Source organism: Tupaia chinensis, unplaced genomic scaffold (assembly GCF_000334495.1).
Source record: "Tupaia chinensis unplaced genomic scaffold, TupChi_1.0 Scaffold000231_2, whole genome shotgun sequence".
Classification (NCBI taxonomy): Eukaryota; Metazoa; Chordata; class Mammalia; order Scandentia; family Tupaiidae; genus Tupaia; species Tupaia belangeri.
This window is the reverse complement of record NW_006159707.1, coordinates 1,522,023-1,542,653: the sequence shown is the minus strand read 5'-3', so window position 1 is coordinate 1,542,653 and position 20,631 is coordinate 1,522,023. Positions and strand designations below refer to the sequence as shown.

The window sequence follows — 20,631 nt, the reverse complement described above, 5'->3', positions numbered from 1 at the left end:
TGGCATAACCAGGCAAAGCCACCTAGACCATGGTAGGATGAGTTATGCTCCATTTAAAATAAATGAGGTAGTTAGGGACCAGCAGATAGTGTAATGATTACATTGCTGGCCTCCCATGTAGTCGACCGTGGTTCAAATCCCAGACCCAGTGGCTTAAAACTCACACCAGGCACATGCGTGTGCATGTCCAAAATTCTGAGAGGAGAATGGAAGAGAAGGGATTGTGGCATGGCCATTGCCCGGGGTGGTGGGTGATTTCTTGCTTTCTGTCTTTCTCTATCTCTCTGGCAAGTGCACACACCCTATAGCAAAAATCTATAAAAAAAAAAAAATAATAATAATGATAAATAATTTAGGTAATATATATGAATAATTACGGGAAGTGCAACTGTTGATTAATTGTGCCTTTTACATTTTGAACAATTTAGACTTCAAGCCTAACATAAGTCACCAAAGTTTTTACAAGAATTTTTGTACTAATAGCCGCAGTGGTAAAATGATAAGCCAACTTAGGTATTCATACCAGACATGATATTGATGCTTTAGCTACATCAGTATCGAAACCCATTTCCCAAACAGCCCAAGTCACTCTGAGCATTTCTGTTGTGTTCAATGTGCCAAGAATGCTTGAATTGAATAGCCTCTCTGCTAGGGATTAATTCTGTCTTCACTCTAGAGTGAGTCACGGAAGCTTGGTGGCTTTGTTTACAGAATGCCAATCATACATACCTAAAGTTAACAAAATTTTGTGGTGGCAACTTCTGACATGTTCTCCATAAATCTTGAAGTTTTTTGTCTTGATCCTGCACACTGAGAAAAAATTTTTATGCATAATTATTTTTTAAAACACATAGTAGTAATAGCTATCTTTATATGCCATATTAACAGGGATGCCACCATTTGATGGAAAAAGCACAGTTAGAACACAGCATAGATTTTGGAAATAGACAAATTTGGAGACAAACACCAACGAACTAACTGAGCAGTGTGTTAACCTCATCATGACTCAATCTCCTGATTTGCAAAGCAGGATTTAAGCACTGATTCTGCTGAACAATTATGAGGCTTCAGTGGCATAACCAGGCAAAGCCACCTAGACCAGTGCTTGGCACACGAGATATAAGACACCACTGAAAACTCTGTCTAGAAATTGTGTATATTATTGTAGAGCTTCAAAGGAGCCCAGAGTCTCATAGTCACAGATCAGTTGTCCAGGCTCCCAGGCATGCAGACTTCTGGGTCTTTGCTGGCTCTCAATCCTGTTGAGTGTCCAAAAAGCCCATTTCTTACACACATCTTCATCCATATAAGTCACACAAATGGAACCAATGCAGAAGTGGTGCCTTTTCTAGACTAGTAACTATAATACTTGATATTTTCACTTTAAGCCTAAATGTGACTGAGACACATACAGAACATATTTACTATGTTAATGTTATTTTATGATCTCTGAGAATAAAATGTTTTATAAATAAGATACAAAATTATATCGTCTCCTTTAGCTTTTAAACCTCTGTGTTCTCTAAACTTACCTTGCAACTTGTGTCCATTCTTCATATAGACTAAAAGTCATCAAAGGTTCAGGCAATTCCCGTAAATAGGACTTCAAAGCACCTGAAATCATTAACAGTGTCTCTGAGTATGAAAATGCATAAGTCTGGGAATCTCAGGACGTATTACTCTGCAAACTGAAATGATCTCAATTATAACCATTGAAGGTACACACAACAAATCATAATGTGACAGAAGTGGAAAGAGAATGAACGCTTGTGAAATAAAGTCAATTGCTTGCAAAAACATTAGGTCGTCAGAAAAGTCATGACGCATTTAAAATGTGTCATGACTTTTCTAAAGACCTAATATATTGAAAGATAAATAGAAAATAAAATTAGCTTTAAAGGCATCCCCTTAACAGACATTTCTCCAGGTAGATCTGAACATGGAGGGTAAAAGGAGGGAAGAAAATGCAAAGTACTGGCCAGCCGCCGTGGCACTGCAGTAACATGACACTCCGTGATACTGAAGCCATAAGGGAAGGTCCTGGGTTTATGTTCCAAGGTCTCCTGGCAAAAGGCCATGTACCCATGATCTTGTGTATAAGTCTGAGGCGAGGGGTGGATTGTGGCATGAAGACTCTGTTGGAGATATTTCTCTCTCTGTTTCTCTCATGGAAAAAATAAGTCAACTTAAGAAAAAATCCAAGTATGTCTCCAAAATATTTGCATTACAAATATCTTTCCTTAATAATTGGGGGGGGGGCAGAAAATAAGTGTGCATACACACACATGTATTACATTTTATTAGGCCGCTGGGAAAGTCATGATGTATTTATCCATGTTCTTCTATGCAAAAATGTGTCGTGACTTTCCTGACAACCCAATATACTAAGAAATTTTTTTAAAAGAATTATTTTATTGAACTTTAATTAATTAATTAATTTAAATTTGACCAGAAAGGGACAAAGAGAGAAAGTGAGTAAAAGAGAGAGAGAAAGTGAGAAAGCAAGCCGCCAGGTCTGGCACTCAAATGGTAGTCGGCTGTGTGGGAGTCCAGTCCCCTTAACCACCATGCCACCTGCTGGCCCCAATGTTAAGGAATTTTATCAGAAAATCATTTCAGTTGTGTTTGTTACTGAAACGTATATTTAAAATTGGGTTTTAAACTAAATCTGTCTGAAATAAGACTCGCCCACTGCTTTGAGGGCGACTCGATTTGCAGACACTCCTTCAAGCTCACCTGCTACGGCATGGGGGTCTGAGTAGAACTCATCCAGATGAGAAGTAGAACAGTCTAAAGCAGCTTTCAGTTTCTTCAACTTGGAGGCCCCAGCCCCGATTCGGAAAAGGCCCTACAGACAATGACAAGTCATTAGTGTCCAGTGAAGATTGAGTCTTTTGCTAAGCAGCAGTAGAGTATGATGAAAGGGATCCCTTCTCCTCCCTGACTTCAGCATACCATGAAGGACTGGCAGGAGAAATGAAAGGGGTCCTGCAAGTACCCTGAGCAGAGCTGTAGGTACAATGGTGTCCACTTTGTTTTGTTTTGTTTTGTTTTAAGAGACATATTTTTTGCTATAGGGCGTGTGCACTCGCTGGAGAGACAGAGAAAGACAGAAAGTGAGAAATCATTTCCCAGGAGGCCACGCTGCAATTCCTTTTCCTCTACGCTCCTCTTAGGATCTTGGGCACACGTGCACACGTGCCTCGCTTGAGTTTTAAGCCGTTGGGTCTGGGACTTGAACAGTATTTGACTATGTGGGAGTCCAACAATGTAACCATTATGTCATCTGCTGGTCCCTCATTTTTAATTAGTACTAGCTTTATCCTGTCCTATTACCAAAATACATGTGCCTATTTGAAATCATCTAAATGCTTTTTTACTTCCACAGGATTTATACTTCCACAGGTTGATTGTTATAGATTTTCTATGTTTAGCATTTCTTTCTTTTTTTTTTAATTAAAGAATTTTTTTTTTTTGCTGTAAGTTGCATGCTCATTGCAGACAGATAGTGAGAAAGAGGGGGAAGGCAAAAAAATCACCCCAAGTGGGGATGGCCACACTGCAATCCCTTCTCTTCCTGCATGCACATGCACCCACTGTGTTTTTCAAGCCGTTGGGTCCAGGACCTGAACTGTATGGTCAGTCATGTGGGATCTAGCAACTTTAACCACCAGGCCACCCATTTGCCTTTCTACTTTTTTAATTGGCATCTCAAGAAAAATCATGAGGTAGGCCACTGGTCACTTTCACTGCCCTAAACATGATTTAGGAAGGAAAAACAAAAGCACATGAGTCAATAAGGATACCAGACCAGGAGTTAAGTCTTGGATTTTAAGAAAATTTATCAAGGGAGGGTTTCTTGCCCTCAGTACTGCTGACGTTGTAGGCAGGACAATTCTCTGTGGAGCAGTCCTCGGTACTGCAAATGTGTAACAGCGTACCTGGTCTCCCCCTCTAGACACTGGTAGCAATGCTGCCCTCCCTAGCTGTAACAACTGAAAGTGTCTCCAGACCATGCTGAATGTCTCCTGGGGGCCAGAGTCAGCACTGATCTAGACTATGAGAAGTTGCAGGCACATTGCTGGGGAAGCAGGGTGGTGAGTGGAAGCAAACCCAGAAGGGCTTCTGGAGGGTCTCTTGACTCGGGTGCAGATTACATGGGTGGGTTCAGTCTGAGAAAGTTCATCAAGCTGTTCGCCTATGGCATGTGTACTTTCTGCACATACATCACACTACAATAAAAAGTTTTAAAAAGGAAAAAAAAGTACACTTTGACTCTGGCTCTGCCCTGGGTAAACTCTCTACACGCTGACTTCTTTTCTAATAGAAGAGATAGGGCCAGGAGGTGGTGTAGTTATTAAGGCCTGACCATGGCTGGAGTTCCAGACCTGGTGGCTTGAAACTCATGCCGGGCACATGTCCATATATATCCAAAATCCCAGGAGGAAAGTAGAAGAGAAGGGACTAGGGTGTGGCCATCCCTGCCGGGGGGGGGGGGGGGGTAGGGGGGGGGGGGTGCCCCCTGGGGGGGGGGGGGGGGGTGATTTCTCACTTTCCTTCTCACTGTCTGTCTTTCTGCCCTAGCACACACACACACACACACACACAAACTAAAATAAAAAAACAAACAGAAGGTGACCAGGAATTGCCCTTCTTGGCTCATGGGGATTTTTGGTAAGATCTCACAAAATAAAGTAGGTAAATGCTGACCTCCCCAATTCGCATGCTACTCTACAAATGTAAGAATCACATTACAGGTGCAAGTTATTGGAAAGTCAAGCTCATGGAAATTCTAGTCTGTTAGTGCACCACGAAACCCACTGTTACAAACCATGACCAGGGCTTAAAACGAAACACTTGAACAGGATAAAAGCAGGTGAGTGCACCGCAGGTGGGAAAGGTAAGTATTGTTCTGTGAAACCTTCATTTACAGGCAGAATGGTCTCATGTACAAGGTCTCAAGTTAAAATGTGGGTCCTGGTGACAGAAGTTTGAAAATCACTGGTCTCTACGACACGGGCAATGGCTGTGTAATACGTGTGTGTGTGTGGGGGGGAGGGCAGGGAGACTTGGCATGCAGGAACCGAAGTGCCTCTCACCTCCTCCTTCATGCCCGTCTCTAGGAGCAACATGACACAGGCTTCGATGGGGAGTGCGATCTCCCGCCCGCTCCGCTTCAGGTGCTCTTCCAGAGGAGTCCCGAAGGCTGGCTTTTCCGCCCACTTATCTAGAGCGGCAGACCACACAGTAAGACACCAACAACCTCCTGCCATCACTGAGTTATTTTCTTCCCAAACTACCAGAAGGGTTTTTCTAGTTGAGGCTTTAGGAAATATCTGCCCTATTTATTTTCATTATTTATCATTTGTTTGAGCATAATCTATATATCAGGCTGGGGCAGTTACTAGTGGAACAGAAGGTCCCAGCAATATCTCGGTGGCATCTGGCAGGAGCTGCCCAGGGACTCTGCAAATGGTGCCCCTGCCTCTGCTCCATGCCCACATCCCCCATGTGGCAGACAGGCCACCTCACACTAAATGAGAGGACTCATCTGAGCAGACCATTTTAAATGAAATGTATTTTAGCCATGCAAAGCAGCACTGGACTTATAGCCAGAGGACAAGAAATGGCCATTTCCTCCTTCGATGTGAAAGGGTACTCTCTTAAAAAATTTCAAATGCAAGTCAGGCATCTGTCACACAGGACTGGAGATGGCCAACATGAACCCATAAAGGATGTGACATCTCTGTGACACACCATGCTTCAGAGCACCACATCTCCACACAAACGTCTGGAGAGAGAAACACGCAGTATCTGTGCCCTGAAGCAGCTTAGGCTGAAGGCAATATTTTATATTATTTTTGGATCATTGGCCCTGCTTTATTCCACAAAGGATTTGAGACAGCTCAGCAGAAATACATATAAAAAAGTAGTAAAACAGAAAGAATTCAGACCATGGATACATGAAATCAGAGGAGGAAGAGTTTCGCTGGGCATGGCCTGCGGTGGAAGCGGCAGAGATCCAGTGCTGTCTGAGAAGCACGCAGAAGCAAAAGAGGGAAAACCAGGGAGTGAACAGCGCTCCAGGGAGGGACACTTCCTTGTTTCCCACCACAGGAGGGCTCACGTCCTTCTCAGCACCTTAAACGACCTCTGTCCCTTAGCCACCTTGCTACCAGGAAGTGGATGTCAAGAGGGCGGTATTCATTGTAGGGTGCTCTCTGATGCCGCTGTGCCACAGCAGGTGCACAGGGCACCACATGATCCACACAGAGGGGAATGAAGAAAAGTAAAATCCCACAAATCCAGAGCCCCAGGAGCTTATGTAAGTTAAAAATTGTTAAAGTTAAACAAAATTAAGGAAGTTAAAATGGAAAAAGCGAGGCGGATAAAGGTTCGTGAGAGGCGTGATGGAAAGGAAGGCAGTGGACAAAAATGAAGAGCAGGCCACTTGTGACTCTCAGAGCTGTAGGGGGCCCTCTTCATACCTGGCCAGATCTGGCCCTGGCCCTGGCTCCAGCTCAGTAGAATTTCTAATATAAAAGCATCCAGGGGGGATCAGTAGTTGGCGTAATGGCTATCACTGTACTCCCATGCAGTTGATCGCTGTTCAAGTCCCAGATCCGGCGGCTTGAACTCACGGTGGGTGCGTGTGCATACGTGCCCAAGATTCCAAGGGAAAAATGGAGAAGGGACTGTGGCGTGGCCAACCCTCCGGGGGATGATTTCTCGCTTTCTGACTCTCTGTCTCTCTTTCTGGCAAGCGCACATGCCCTATGGCAAAGCATCCAGGGGCCTGGCCCTTCCAAGACAGAGCTCTGTGACAGCACTCTCTCAGACCAGATCTTGCTCTGAATACTCTGTCCCTTTTATCTAAAGCAATGATTCTCAACATAGGTGGAAAATGGCCACATGACTCTCCCCAGGGCCCATGTCCGAATCGTCCTGAGAAGTTCTGCAAATGACCCCTGCCATCACTTCTACCACCTTCCTCACTCTGCGATGCTGGGAGGTGAGCATATGCCAAACCTTGGCTAGAGCTTTCTGGTAAACACTGACCAGAGTTCGCCCACCCCTGCCGTGGTATAATGTTGTCAGAGGGAGTACGTGAGAACCACTGGCCCAGAGGCAAGTCCTAAGGTCTCTCAAGTCACAGACCTACCATGTGCCAGGCACTGCAGCAGGCACACAAAGTCCCAGAGATCCCACCCTCAGGATGTGAGGGAAATTTAAGACACACATGTAAACACATAACAGTCATGAACAGACAAGACACGTGTGCTAAGTTGTGGCAGAAAATGGCATAGACAGGGTCACAAACGCGGCTGTCTACAGGAGCTGGGTGAGTAGCAGAGGTGTGAGAATCATACCGGGGCACGTGTGGGCTACCTAGAGACAGTCGCTCCCCAGCACCAGAACAATATCAATACACAGGAAAGCAGACCCAGGACCACTGGATCTTCTGAATGTTCGAAAAAGCCAGAAATCAGGATCAGCATGTGAGAGAGGCTGTTTTTTAAATGATTTAAAAGTTTAAACTAAAAAAATGTTAATGAGATGTAGGGCTTGCAATGTCTGGTGTTAGACCACAGGTGGGAGAGCAATTAAGGCAGTGAAGTGTTTGCTGGTGGCTTCAGTTTTCAGAGACGGCGTTTCAGAAGAAGAAAGTGCAGGGGGGCTTCCTAAGATAGGAATTAGGCTGAGAAATGGACAAACATCTATGGAGGGCTTCAGGCTGAGAAAGTGAGCCTGGGAATGTACACGGTCTCTCAGTCCATGCATGAGGGCTGAGAGTGTGGAGCAGAGTGGTCAGTGAGAATGGGAAAAAGGGGAGCACAGGGCAAAATGGGCAGAACCTGGGAGAGGGTAAGAGAAAGAAGGAGAAGATGGCTCAACAGGTTCAAATCTGGATCACTAGGAGAAAGGTGGAATCAGGGAGGCAGGAGGGAGAGAGAGACAGCTCGTGTGGAAGGCACATCAGTTTGGTTTTTGAGATATGGGGGCTTAAGGTAAGAGTCAGTCACCAAAGGGACTGCTTAGGAGCTGCGAGACGTAGATACAGGTGAGAAGTCAGGATGTCAGAATGAGGGCATTTCTGTGGAAAAGGGGTCAGGGAGGAAGGAAGAGAGAAAACACAGGAGCAAGGATGAGACCTCAGAGAAGGCTAAGGGTGGGGACAGAAGTGGAGAAATGCAGAGTCCTGATAATGCAAGAAGAAAAGTAAAAGGAGGAAAACCTTTTAACCAGGGAGCGGTGGCCCAAACTGTGTTGAATGCCAGGGTCAGACAAGAAGTCACTGGTCCTTTGGGGATTGCAGTGTTTTTGTTTGTTTGTTTGTTTTTTTCTTTTATAGCAGAGAGACCGAGGATAGATACCAGACTGCAAAGGCCTCAGGAGTAAAAAGGTGGTAAGAAAATGGAGCTGACAGGTGGAAAGGAGTCATTGGAAAAGCCTGCCAGAAAAGCGCAAGAGAATGAGACCCAGTGGGGTAGGAGTTCAGGAGGGGGAGGGACTGAGTCACTACCAGCTGACCGATAAGTGAGATCAGGGTCCCCAGGGGCCTGGGGGCAGCGGGGTCAGGTTACACATTGTTTCTTCAGTAAGGCATGTTGAATCTTTCTAAAAACAGAGAAGATGACAAAGGAAGAGGAAGCAGGACTGAGGTGTGGGTCAGGCTGGGATGAGAAAGGTGGAATTCCAGCTCAGAGAAGGGACTGATTTTGATCTTGGAGAGGGAGGGACCACACTTCTTTCCCTGGCAGCTCCCCCACACTCCAGTCTCCTAGATCCATCCTAAACTCTTCTCCGGCCCATCACTGCTCCCCATGACTTTCTGATATATTTCTCCAGGGAAACTAGCCTTGGGGGAGAAAATAGATTGGGGAATGTTTTAAAGGCTAGGGAGAGAGAGGTGGTAGCACAGAGGCAACACAACCAGCCCCATGTGAGAAACGTCCTAGGTTCACATCCCAGGGCCTCCCGAGCACACTGGGCACACACACACATGCCCACGATCTAGGCCAGCTGAGACTGGGGTTGGACTATGACATGAAGATCCTATTTGGGGATGCCTGTATTTCTGTCGTCCTCCCATCAAAAAAATAAAATTAAACTTTAAAAATAAAAAATCAGAATTGCTAAAGGAACCCAATCTTTCCTTTTCTCTACTCTTTAGTCAATTCTTCCAGATCAGACTTTTAAGCCACTCACAGGCAAAAATGGTCAACCGTTCCATGCAGGGCCCCGTGCACAGTACATATCTCATAAATGCATGTTCTTGGTGCTAGGAACTGTCCCTCAGTAGGCTGGATAGTTACCAGTGGCTTCTTCCTACTACACCATGACTCAACATCACCCTCCTATAACCCAGAAATGGGATCATTTTGGAAAGCGAAGGCAGTTCATCCTATGAAGAATGGCCAAGCAAATCAGACACATTGCGCCTAAGACTGCCGAACACCTGACCATGGGGTCAGTCAAGATAGAGAATATTCTAATTCAGTAATCCCAAAACTCTCAGGCACAAAGCTAGCACCTGTAAGGCTGTCCTGAAACTTGGAGGATGGCACTCTTGAGAAGGCGAACATGGGTAAGGATGTCTGAAACAGAGAAGGCAATCCTGAGGGTGCTGGCATGTGTGTGCATTTGTGGTATGCTGTCCACCCACACCTGCCCACTCTCTTTCACAACTGCATACTGTAGCTATCGCACTCTGCACCTCGCCTGATCCCCTGTGAGTTCAAGACCAGTGATTCTGCGATGGGAACCTAGATTCCAAATGCCGGTCTATACCACCCACAGGATAGCGTCGTAGGTCCAAAGATGGCAGAGTAATTTCTGTCTCGATAACTTTTGTTCTCTTCTGCTGGTAAATGCTCCAATGGTACATCAGAGAGAAGTAGAATCAAACGCTTTTAGGGAGGGGAAAAAAATTTAGATGTCCAACTAAAAACTAAACATTGGGGGAAAGTTCATGAAGTCCATTCATAACTTGTGGGTAAAGTCTGCATGCGCTTGAACATGGCTGGTAAAATGTTGGTGCTGATAAGAACAACTGTCTTGTGTAATGACAAAGAAGGGCTTTGAAGAAGCTGTCATGGGCGTATGATTTCATCACACTTAAGTGACTGATGATGTGGCATCAAGTCATGGCTTTTAAATTTCTCTTTGGGGAAATCCAAAATATTTGGCCTAGAATGGATGCTCTTTGGAGTCACAGGGCCAGAATTAAGTGCTGTGGGAAAACCGAATTGGTAAAGGATCATTAGATGCCAGAATTCTGGGAGCCTATAGAAGACAGAAAAATATGTGGGCCAGTTTTCTTTTCAACTGAAGGTTCAGAGAACTGCCCGTATCTCATTAGTATGTTAATTCAGGTTTGGAAGACATTAGAGAATGCAGTAAGAAAGAAGAAATTATGCTGGGAAACAGTCCCCTCCTAGGCAGAGAGGCTTTACCCAAAGGACACGCATGCAAAGGGGTCAGGGCGAAGAAGAACAGAGGCAGACGTGGCAGAGGCAAGAAGGAGGCATCAGCCAGCACGCAGGTTACGTTACCTTGATGGGCTCGCATTTCGGGAAGGGCCTTTTCTAAGACTGCTAATGCTTTTCTATGGTAATCTGCTTGGGCTTCTAATAACTGAGAACAGACCCACATTCAAAAACAAAAGTAACGTTAGCATCGGATGGACACACACGCAATGGCTGAACAAAACTAAAAATGAAATCTTTGGCAAAAAAAGCTAAAATGACTCAATTTTTTACAATGCTTGCAAGGCATCTTGACAAGGAGTTTTTGCTTACCGTAACAAAGAATTTGCCGTACTCCCCTTCTTTGGCCATGAAGTTGTACATGTCTGCTGCAAGTTGATCCTGGGTAAGTGGAAGGAAAGAAATGTCACTGGAGAACAAAGAAGTGAAAGACAGTGGTATCTCAGAATAAGACCCATGAGCTCTTAAATAAAAAATGATGGAAACAGCCACAGGTTAAATGTCCACTGGGACCAGTGGGTGGCATGGTGACTCAGGTGCTGGATTCCCACGCGGTCAACCACAGTTAGAGTCCCAGCTATGGTGGCTTGAAAATCATGCTGGGCATGTATGCATGTGTGCCCAAAATCCTGAGAGAAAAATGGAGGAAAAGGGATTGTGGAGTGGTAACCTCACCTAGGTGGTGATTTCTCACTTTCCCTCTCTCTGTCTCTCTCTAGCAAGCGCTATTGCAAAAATCTAAAACAAAACAAAACAATACAATACCACAAAACAAAAGACAAGCCTACTGACTGACTTGGACAACCACATAATGAAACAATGAGAATCAGGAAGCTTATTATGCTTATTATATAGACCGACAAGGAATTATTTCCAAGACATATTGCTAATATACCTTGTTAAGGAAAGTGTAGAGCATTATTTATGGCATGTTACCATCTGGATTAAAAAAAAGTAGAGAATAAAATGTCTTATTTTTATTGCCATATATCTATAAAATTATCTCTAGAAGAAAGAAAACAAGAAATTAGATAACAGTGGTTACCTGTTAGCAATGATGGAAACTAGGTAGAAGGAGGAAAAGGATGGAAGACTTTGCTGTATACTGTTTTATATGTTTGTATTAGTATAAATTAATGTTATGCAGAAAATAAATATATATTTTTTTAAAGTGTCAGATGGGGCCAGCAGGTGGCATGGTGGGTAAGGTGCTGGACTCCCATATGGCTGACCATGGTTGGAGTCCCAGGTCTGATGCCTTGCTTTCTCACTTTCTCTTTCTCCCTCTGTGTCTCTCTCTGGTGAACACATGACTCTCATAACAAATCAAAATAATAATAAATAAATAATTCTTTAGGTTAAAAAAAGTGACAGATTAGACAGCTGGATATATATTTATTTTTCTCAATCTTTGTATGTATGTATGTGTGTGTGTGTATATCTATATCTATATCTCTCTCTATATATATATCCTGAAAATATATGTATTGAAATATATGCATGTTGTATATATATCTATATATATCCTTTGATTTTGGTACTTACAGACATAGATATAAAGATATATATACTCTATTTTTAATGTTCTACACAGAAAATGTTAAGGCCCTCTCATTTATGATAAAACAAGCAATGCTAGTTAGGAGTAACAAACATCCTTTCAGAACAATTGGAAAAGCAGTGAAATAAATTCCCTGAGCCCTTTCTCCCTCCAAAAAGAGAAAGAAAGAAGAAAAAGAAAAGAACTAAAAAAAAGCCAGACTGGTAAGCATGAGTGGAAGCTGGGGATGACCTGGAGTTAATTTGTGACAGTCTTGGTGGCCAAGGTATTTGAATCTAGCAGTCATGTGGCCTATGGCCTGGTAAGGTAAGGAACAACTACACACAAGTCATGCATAACGATAAGGTACTTAGAGAACTATACCCCAGTTATGAAGGGACTGGAACAAATTCATGCAACAGCACATGTAAACAATAGGGAAGTATGTGTGTTTTGAATTGGATTCTGGGTCTGGGAAAGAAAAAAACAATGCCTGGGAAATTCCACAAACAAATCTGCTCTTCTGAGGGTTTAAAATGTTAATTTATTGTACCTGTGGTCTAGGAAAATTTAAATAAAAAAAAAAGTTATTTAAAAATGGACCTGGACTGGAAATAACTCTCTAGAGAGACTCATTTCCAATCTCTAGCAGTCCCACAGATAAAGTCCATCTTAAAATAAGCTCACATCATACAATTACAAAACACATGAGGAAACAATCAAAAATAAGCAAACTCCCACCACTTTCACACAGAACTTCAGAAAGTAGAATTACCAGAGATTGTTAAAATAAGTATGTGTATTTAAAATGCTTAGACATTAAATAAAGAATATTAGAAAAGAATTCACTATCCAAAAAAGCAGATTTGGAGAATTAGAAATTTAGAAATAAAATTCAGAACTTAATGTTAATCAATTAGAACAGAAATAGCTATAGAGAGAATCAGTGAAAAAGAACTTAAATCAAGGCCAACAGGTAGGTAGGATGCTGGATCCCACATGGCTGAGTGCAGTTTGAGTCCTGGACCTGACGGCTAGTTTTCTCCCTTACCCTCTCTCTCTGTCTCTTTCTGCTATATGGTGTATTCACTCATCAGAGAGACAAAAGAGAGAGAAAGTAAAAAGTCACCCCCTGGGATGGCCATGCCACAATTCCTTCTCCTTCATTCTCCTCTTGGGATTTTTGGGCAAGCACCCACATGTACCTGGTATAGTTGCCAGCCACCAGATCTGGAACTCAAAATGCGGTTGGCCATGTGGGAGGTCCAGTGCCTTAACCACTATGCCACCTGCTGGCCCTCTAAATATTAGTTTTTAGTAATATTTGTCACAACTTTGCAAGTTCACTTTTTAATTTCTACCCACTATATTATTTTAAGCAGTTTATCTGGTCAAGATTGAATATCTTGAAAAGTGAATTAGTATAACTTTAATAAGCTAACATACAAGAGTCCTAACATTATCTAGTAGCATTAAGAGATCATTTTTCGAAGATGATGAATAAGAGTAGGAAAAGTCTATATTGATGATCCTAAGAGTCACCTAGAGACCTATTTCTTTACCACCTCAAATAATTTGCCATCTCAAAGAACATTTGGAATGAATGCCAATCTATAAAGACAGATGTATGGGGAATGAGATCACTTAACCAACTAATTCATCTAGAATTTTAAACTTATGAGATAAAAAGTTATGTTCTTCCTTGAGGCCAGCAGGTGGCACAATGGTTAGCATGTTTGACTTCCATATGGTCTATCACAGTTTGAATCCGAGACCTGATGATTTGCTTTCTTACTTTCTCTCTCTCTGTCTCTTTCTGGCAAGCTCACGAGCCCTACAAGTTAAATAATAATAAATAATTACTTACAAAAGTTATAGTTTTCCAAATTACAAGCCAATTGTCCAAGCAACATTTTAAAAACAATCCTTTCCTTCCCAGTGGATATCTGATGACCTATTTATTATATATTAAATCTTGAAATATAGTAACGTTTGTTCTAGAAAACCTATATACCATTCCACTGATCTATTTTTGTGTTTATTATGCTGTAACACTAAATGTTTTTTTTTCCCTTTTCTACCTTTTTAAAATTTTAAATTTTACTCTTGATCTTAGCCGAAAGGTCAAAAAGCAATATACCTATTTTTAAAAAATTATTTTAAATAAGCTTAGACATATTGTAAAGATTTTTTTAAATGCTACTTGAATTTTTAAATAATGTTTAATTCTTTTTTTTTTTAATTGCTAGAGGGCATGTGCACTCACCAGAGAGAGAGAGAAAGCACTCCCCAATGGGGCATGGCCACGCCACAATTCCTTCTCTAATTCTCCATCCTGTTCAGATTTTGGCATGCATGCACATATGCCCAGTGTGTTTTTTGAGCCACTGGGGCTGAGAATCTAGTTGGCTATGTAGGATCTGGCTCCTTTAACCACTAGGCTATGAGAATGACCCAATAACATTTTATTCTGATTATAAAATAATACAGTCTTAGAAAATAAATAAAGAAAAAAATAAGTACTATAATATCATTCAGAATAATCTGAGAGTAATTACATAAAACATTAAATAATTGGGATTAGCAGATGTATAATGGTTATGTTGCTGGACTCCCACGTAGTCTACTGCAGTTTAAGTCCCAGACCTCGTGGCTTAAAGCTAACACCAGGCATGTGTGCATGCGTGCCCAAAATCCCGAGAGAATTGAGGAGAAGGGACTGCGGGCTGGCCAATTCCCCTGGGGGGGTTGATTTCTCACTTTCTGTCTCTCTGTCTCTCCGATGAGCACACATGCCTTATAGCAAAAATCTCTCTAAAATAAATAAATAAATAAATAAATAAATAAATAAATTCTAATATCTGACCTGTCGGCCATCATTTGCAAAAACCAAAAGACAGATGCAAGTACATGTTTACTAGGAAATTCTCATACCTTGCACTGTTCTACTTTATTTCCAGCTTCATCCATCTCTTCTTTTAGGGTATCTATTTTTGATGGAAGCCCCTGAAAATTGGCTCCTGAAGATTTGTGAGCTTGGTTCCACCTGCAAAACAAAGGGATAACCAGTACCTTAGAATTAGCTGTGCATATTCAATCTCATGAAGCCAAGGACTTACGGAAACAGATCCTACCCCAAACCAATGCTACCTGGGATAGGTATCAATACCCAGGATGCCAGGTTCCCTGGAGTTTATCCTCTAAGAACAAAGGCAAGCAAAAGAGACATCGGCTTCCCACCATGACAGGACACCAACACTTGTGGGAGTAACAGTCTTCTCTGAGCATAAGCTACTAAATCATGTCTCACGTGAACCCCAATGCTGGAAAGCAATCTTTGGAACTCCCTTTCCTGTAGTATCTAGTCACAGAATTCCTGCCATGAAGTACCCCTCTGCTCTCCTGCTTTCATCTGGAATATTCCATGTGCTACTGGGCATCAGCTTCTGCTCTCGAGGGCTCCTTATGACTTTTCCTACCACCATTTGTGACCTGGGGTCAATTTCCGCAAGTAAAAGCCAGAACCCCCACAATGCAGCTATTAATTGATGGCTGTAAAAACATGTGAAAAAAAACTATACTGTGGCAGAGGGATAGGTAGGGAATAATTACCTAAAACAATTCTTTCTGGTTTTCAAATGTGCTTTGACCTTCTATTTGAACATGGACACGTCTAGTATTGTAGGAAGCTGCAATGCTTCAAATTAAAATATAGGTATGATACATATGCAGCATGAAAACCCATGTCAGCAACTTATCAAACTTTTCAGACTGTGGCCTCACTCCCCAAAAAACACCTTGTCCTGATGTGACACACTCCCGCACAGAAAGGCTTGGCTAACTCTGCCAGAGTAAAACTGATGATGTTGTGTTGTAGGAAAAACGTGGACTTGGAGCCTAATATGTTCAAGTCTGAAATTCAGCTCTTGTCTTACTAGCTGGTGACCTGCTTAATGACTTAACTTCTCTGTACCTCAGAGGCCTTATCTGGGAAACTAAGATAACAAATACCTGCCTTACAGAACTCTATTCATAAAGAGTGAAGGAGAGGGGTAGCAAATGGCATAGTGGTTCTGTTGTGAGACTCCCACAGGGCTGATCATGGTTCAAGTCCCAGACCTGGTGACTTGAAACTCACACTGGGTGCATGTGTGTGTGCATGCCCAAGATCCTAGGAGGAGAATAGAGAAGGAATTGTGGTATAGCCATGCCCGTAGGGGTTGATTTCTCACTTTCCCTCTCACTGTCTCTATCTTTCTCCAGTAAGTTCATGCACTCTAAGGCAAAAAACGCTTAAAAAAAAAAGAGTGTAGGAAAAAACAAATATAAACATATGTGTGCGTGCGAATATATCTGGCATATAACTGACTCCTATTTAATGTTAGTTATTATTTTCCTCCAGGGAAAAGCCATAGGAATAAATAAAAGTAAAGACTATTTAACTGTTCCTGTTTCTCCAATATCTACTTTAATTAAGTGAACTAGATCATGACCATAAGATCAAAAATCAGTGTCAAGGGACCAGCAGATGGCATAATGATTATTTTGCTGGACTCCCATGTAGTCGACTGTGGTTCAAGTCCCGGACCCAGTGGCTTAAAATTCACGCTGGGCATGTGTGTGTGTGCCCAAAATCGTGTTGTAGGAAAAACGTGGACTTGGAGCCTAATATGTTCAAGTCTGAAATTCAGCTCTTGTCTTACTAGCTGGTGACCTGCTTAATGACTTAACTTCTCTGTACCTCAGAGGCCTTATCTGGGAAACTAAGATAACAAATACCTGCCTTACAGAACTCTATTCATAAAGAGTGAAGGAGAGGGGTAGCAAATGGCATAGTGGTTCTGTTGTGAGACTCCCACAGGGCTGATCATGGTTCAAGTCCCAGACCTGGTGACTTGAAACTCACACTGGGTGCATGTGTGTGTGCATGCCCAAGATCCTAGGAGGAGAATAGAGAAGGAATTGTGGTATAGCCATGCCCGTAGGGGTTGATTTCTCACTTTCCCTCTCACTGTCTCTATCTTTCTCCAGTAAGTTCATGCACTCTAAGGCAAAAAACGCTTAAAAAAAAAAGAGTGTAGGAAAAAACAAATATAAACATATGTGTGCGTGCGAATATATCTGGCATATAACTGACTCCTATTTAATGTTAGTTATTATTTTCCTCCAGGGAAAAGCCATAGGAATAAATAAAAGTAAAGACTATTTAACTGTTCCTGTTTCTCCAATATCTACTTTAATTAAGTGAACTAGATCATGACCATAAGATCAAAAATCAGTGTCAAGGGACCAGCAGATGGCATAATGATTATTTTGCTGGACTCCCATGTAGTCGACTGTGGTTCAAGTCCCGGACCCAGTGGCTTAAAATTCACGCTGGGCATGTGTGTGTGTGCCCAAAATCCTGAGAGGAGAATGGAGGAGAAGGGATTATGGTGTGGCCATCCCTCCTGGAGGCTGATTTCTCACTTTCAGTCTATTTCGCTCCAACAAGCGCACATGCCCTACAGCAAAACTCCCTCTCTTAAAAAAAAAAAAAAAAAAAAAATCTGTGTCAAAATCTTCTATAGGATACACAAAATTCCTGGCAGGTAAATACTTACAATATTGTTTAACCAACTTCAGTGAAACAGCACTTACAGCCTTGTTTATTAACCACTGGAATATTTTCCTTCTTTTTTTTTTTTTTTTTAGAGACTTTTGCTATAGGCCATTTGCACTCACCAAGAATCTCCCTCTGTCTCTCTGGCGAGCACACGTACATTATAGCAAAAATCTCTCTTAAAAAAAAAAGACATAATCATGCAGAAATAAAAATATTTCTGTCAAATAGAAATAATCATATCTACAGGACTGCAGTAAGGATTAATAATCTGGCAAAGCAAGGGTCTGCAAATTGCAAATTATTTAAAATTATTTTTTAAATAAAATTTTGTTGGAATCTAGTTACATGCATTCATTTAAGTATTGTTCAGGACCGTGTTTAATCTAAACAGTAAGCTAAGTGGCTACAACAGGGACCATCAGGGCTGCAAAGCTGAAAATATTTACTCTCTTGCCCTTTATGGAAGAAGCCTGTTGACACTTGCGTGGATAAAGTCTGAAAAAAGATGGGGGGGTTGGTGGCATTGCTCCCCTACTTCTTTCTTTTTTTTTTTCTTTTTTTGGAGAGGTTTTTGCTATAGGGCGCGTGCACTCGCCAGACAGAGAGAGAAAGAGAGACAGAAAGCGAGAAATTACCCCCCAGGGGGGATGGTCACGCCGCAATCCCTTCTCCTCCATTCTCCTCTCGGGATCTTGGGCACGCACGCACACGTGCCCGGCGTGAGTTTTAAGCCACTGGGTCCGGGACACAAACCGCGGTCGACTACGTGGGAGTCCAGCGACATAGCCATTACGCTAACTGCTGGTCCCGCTCCCCTATTTCTAATTCTCATGTGCCTTAGAAGAAAGCCAGGGAAATCACTGATGAAAAGGCCATGGAGGGCAGGGCTGAGGCACAGTCCTGTCATCAACACGGCACACTGTCGCTGATGTCGTTCACACGTCAGCTGCCCTGTGCATTTGGCTACTTAGGTTTACGAGTGCTCCCGTGGGAATGCAGCATTTCTTGACTGTGAAGGGGAACTGCATGAGCACACAAGGCCTGTGACGTGAGCTGTCAGGATTGCAATTCTCTTTATTTCTACACTCTACTACCCCAACAACTGTGCTCTTAGAACTGTCTGCACCATCCTCTCGCCTGTGAAACGCACTGACTTAGTTTCCCTTATTTTTCCTGTTTCCTGGCTGTACTGGCTCACAGAGAAACAGTGCATCCCCGCTGCCATACCTGCGAGAACGAGGTCTTTATAAAGGGGTGCGAGCAGGCCGTGACTTGGACAACTTCCCTTGTCCACTCAGTAGCCTTTCTCCTGTTGATGGTGGGGTGGTGATGGCTGCCAGCATGTGACAACACTACATTACTGCTTATGGGAACAGCTTTACCTTACCTGGCTCTGACCGAATCCCAGTCTAAGACCAGCTTGGCGAGCTGTTTCCTCTGTTTCTGGATGTTGGGAATATCCACCTAGAAGGAAGAACATACCAAGTGGGATGTGCTTTGGCGTTTTAGCTCAACATTTTATTTTTTAAATTTATTTTTAAAGGTTTATTTATTTAATTTTATTTATTCATTCATTTATTTTAATTTGACCAGAGAGAGAGAGAGGAAGTGAGAAGGAAAGTCACCAGGTCCAGGACTCAAACCGTGGTTGCCCATGTGGGAGTATCCAGCACCTTAGCCACCACACCACCTGCTGGTCCCCATGAAGATTTTTTTAAAGAATTATTTAATTTCATTTATTCATTAATTTATTTTTTAATTTGACCAGAGAGAGAGAGACAGAAAGAGAGAGAAAGTGAGAAACCAAGCCACCAAGTCCGGGACTCGAACTGTGGTCAGCCATGTGGGAGTGTCTAGTACCTTAACCACCATGCCACCTGCTGGTTTCACTATGTTTTGTTTTTAACAATTATTTATTTAATTTTATTTATTCATGTATTTATTTAACTTTTTAAAAAAAATTTGAAAAGACAGAAGAGAGAGAGAGAAAGAGAGAAAATGAGAAAGCAAGCCACCAGGTCTGGTACTCAAACCATGGACAGCCATGTGGGAGTGTTCGGTGTTTTAACCATCATATACCACCTGCTGGTGTTATGTTTTTAATTTGACCTGAGAGTGAGAGGGGGAAAGTGAGAAAGCAAGACGCCAGGTCTGTTTAAATTTATTTTTAAAGGTTTATTTATTTAATTTTATTTATTCATTCATTTATTTTAATTTGACCAGAGAGAGAGAGAGGAAGTGAGAAGGAAAGTCACCAGGTCCAGGACTCAAACCGTGGTTGCCCATGTGGGAGTATCCAGCACCTTAGCCACCACACCACCTGCTGGTCCCCATGAAGATTTTTTTAAAGAATTATTTAATTTCATTTATTCATTAATTTATTTTTTAATTTGACCAGAGAGAGAGAGACAGAAAGAGAGAGAAAGTGAGAAACCAAGCCACCAAGTCCGGGACTCGAACTGTGGTCAGCCATGTGGGAGTGTCCAACGCCTTAACCACCACATGGCCCCCTTAGCTTAACATTTTAAAAGGCAATATTTATTTACTTTTTTCTTCCTTAGGCAAAAGACTCTACTCTCAATTTACGCCCCTATTTCCAAAAAGAAGTATCTGTTAAAGCCACTAACTACAGTTAAAATTTTCGACCCAGTGAACTATTCACCATCCCGCCCACCATTCCTGGTTCCTCTATCCCACACAGCACAAGCACCCACCTCTGCTATGCCGTACAAAGGGTCCACGATCTCTTTCTCAATAAAGACCTCATGCTGCGAGAGCTCGAGAGCCAGCTGATTCTCAGCATCTCCACATGTCTCCAGCATCTTCCTTTAAAAACAAGATGCCCCAACCAGCACATGCTCATTAAATCAGGCACCGAATGACTGCATCAATGCAGTTCTGCTTGCTATCTAATGAGAACCAGCAGGGTGCTGCCCAGTAGAGCCTTAAAAATATCATAAAATTAGGGAATCCCCCAAAACATGAGCCTCAGGTTT

The 20,631-nt window shown here is 42.4% G+C and overlaps 1 protein-coding gene across 1 annotated transcript in view; it reads right to left on the bottom strand.

Moving 5' to 3' along the window:
* ARHGAP17 (Rho GTPase activating protein 17) overlaps nucleotides 1-20,631 on the bottom strand; it is a 139,243-nt gene that overhangs the window by 33,991 nt on the left and 84,621 nt on the right. The window contains exons 6-14 of the mRNA XM_027771800.1: nucleotides 20,350-20,461; nucleotides 19,023-19,099; nucleotides 14,965-15,076; nucleotides 10,803-10,871; nucleotides 10,557-10,638; nucleotides 5,100-5,227; nucleotides 2,737-2,848; nucleotides 1,533-1,614; nucleotides 730-810 (exon numbers count right to left, since the gene is read on the bottom strand). Coding sequence (XP_027627601.1) covers nucleotides 730-810; nucleotides 1,533-1,614; nucleotides 2,737-2,848; nucleotides 5,100-5,227; nucleotides 10,557-10,638; nucleotides 10,803-10,871; nucleotides 14,965-15,076; nucleotides 19,023-19,099; nucleotides 20,350-20,461 — 855 coding nt within the window. The remainder of the gene's footprint in view (nucleotides 1-729; nucleotides 811-1,532; nucleotides 1,615-2,736; nucleotides 2,849-5,099; nucleotides 5,228-10,556; nucleotides 10,639-10,802; nucleotides 10,872-14,964; nucleotides 15,077-19,022; nucleotides 19,100-20,349; nucleotides 20,462-20,631) is intronic.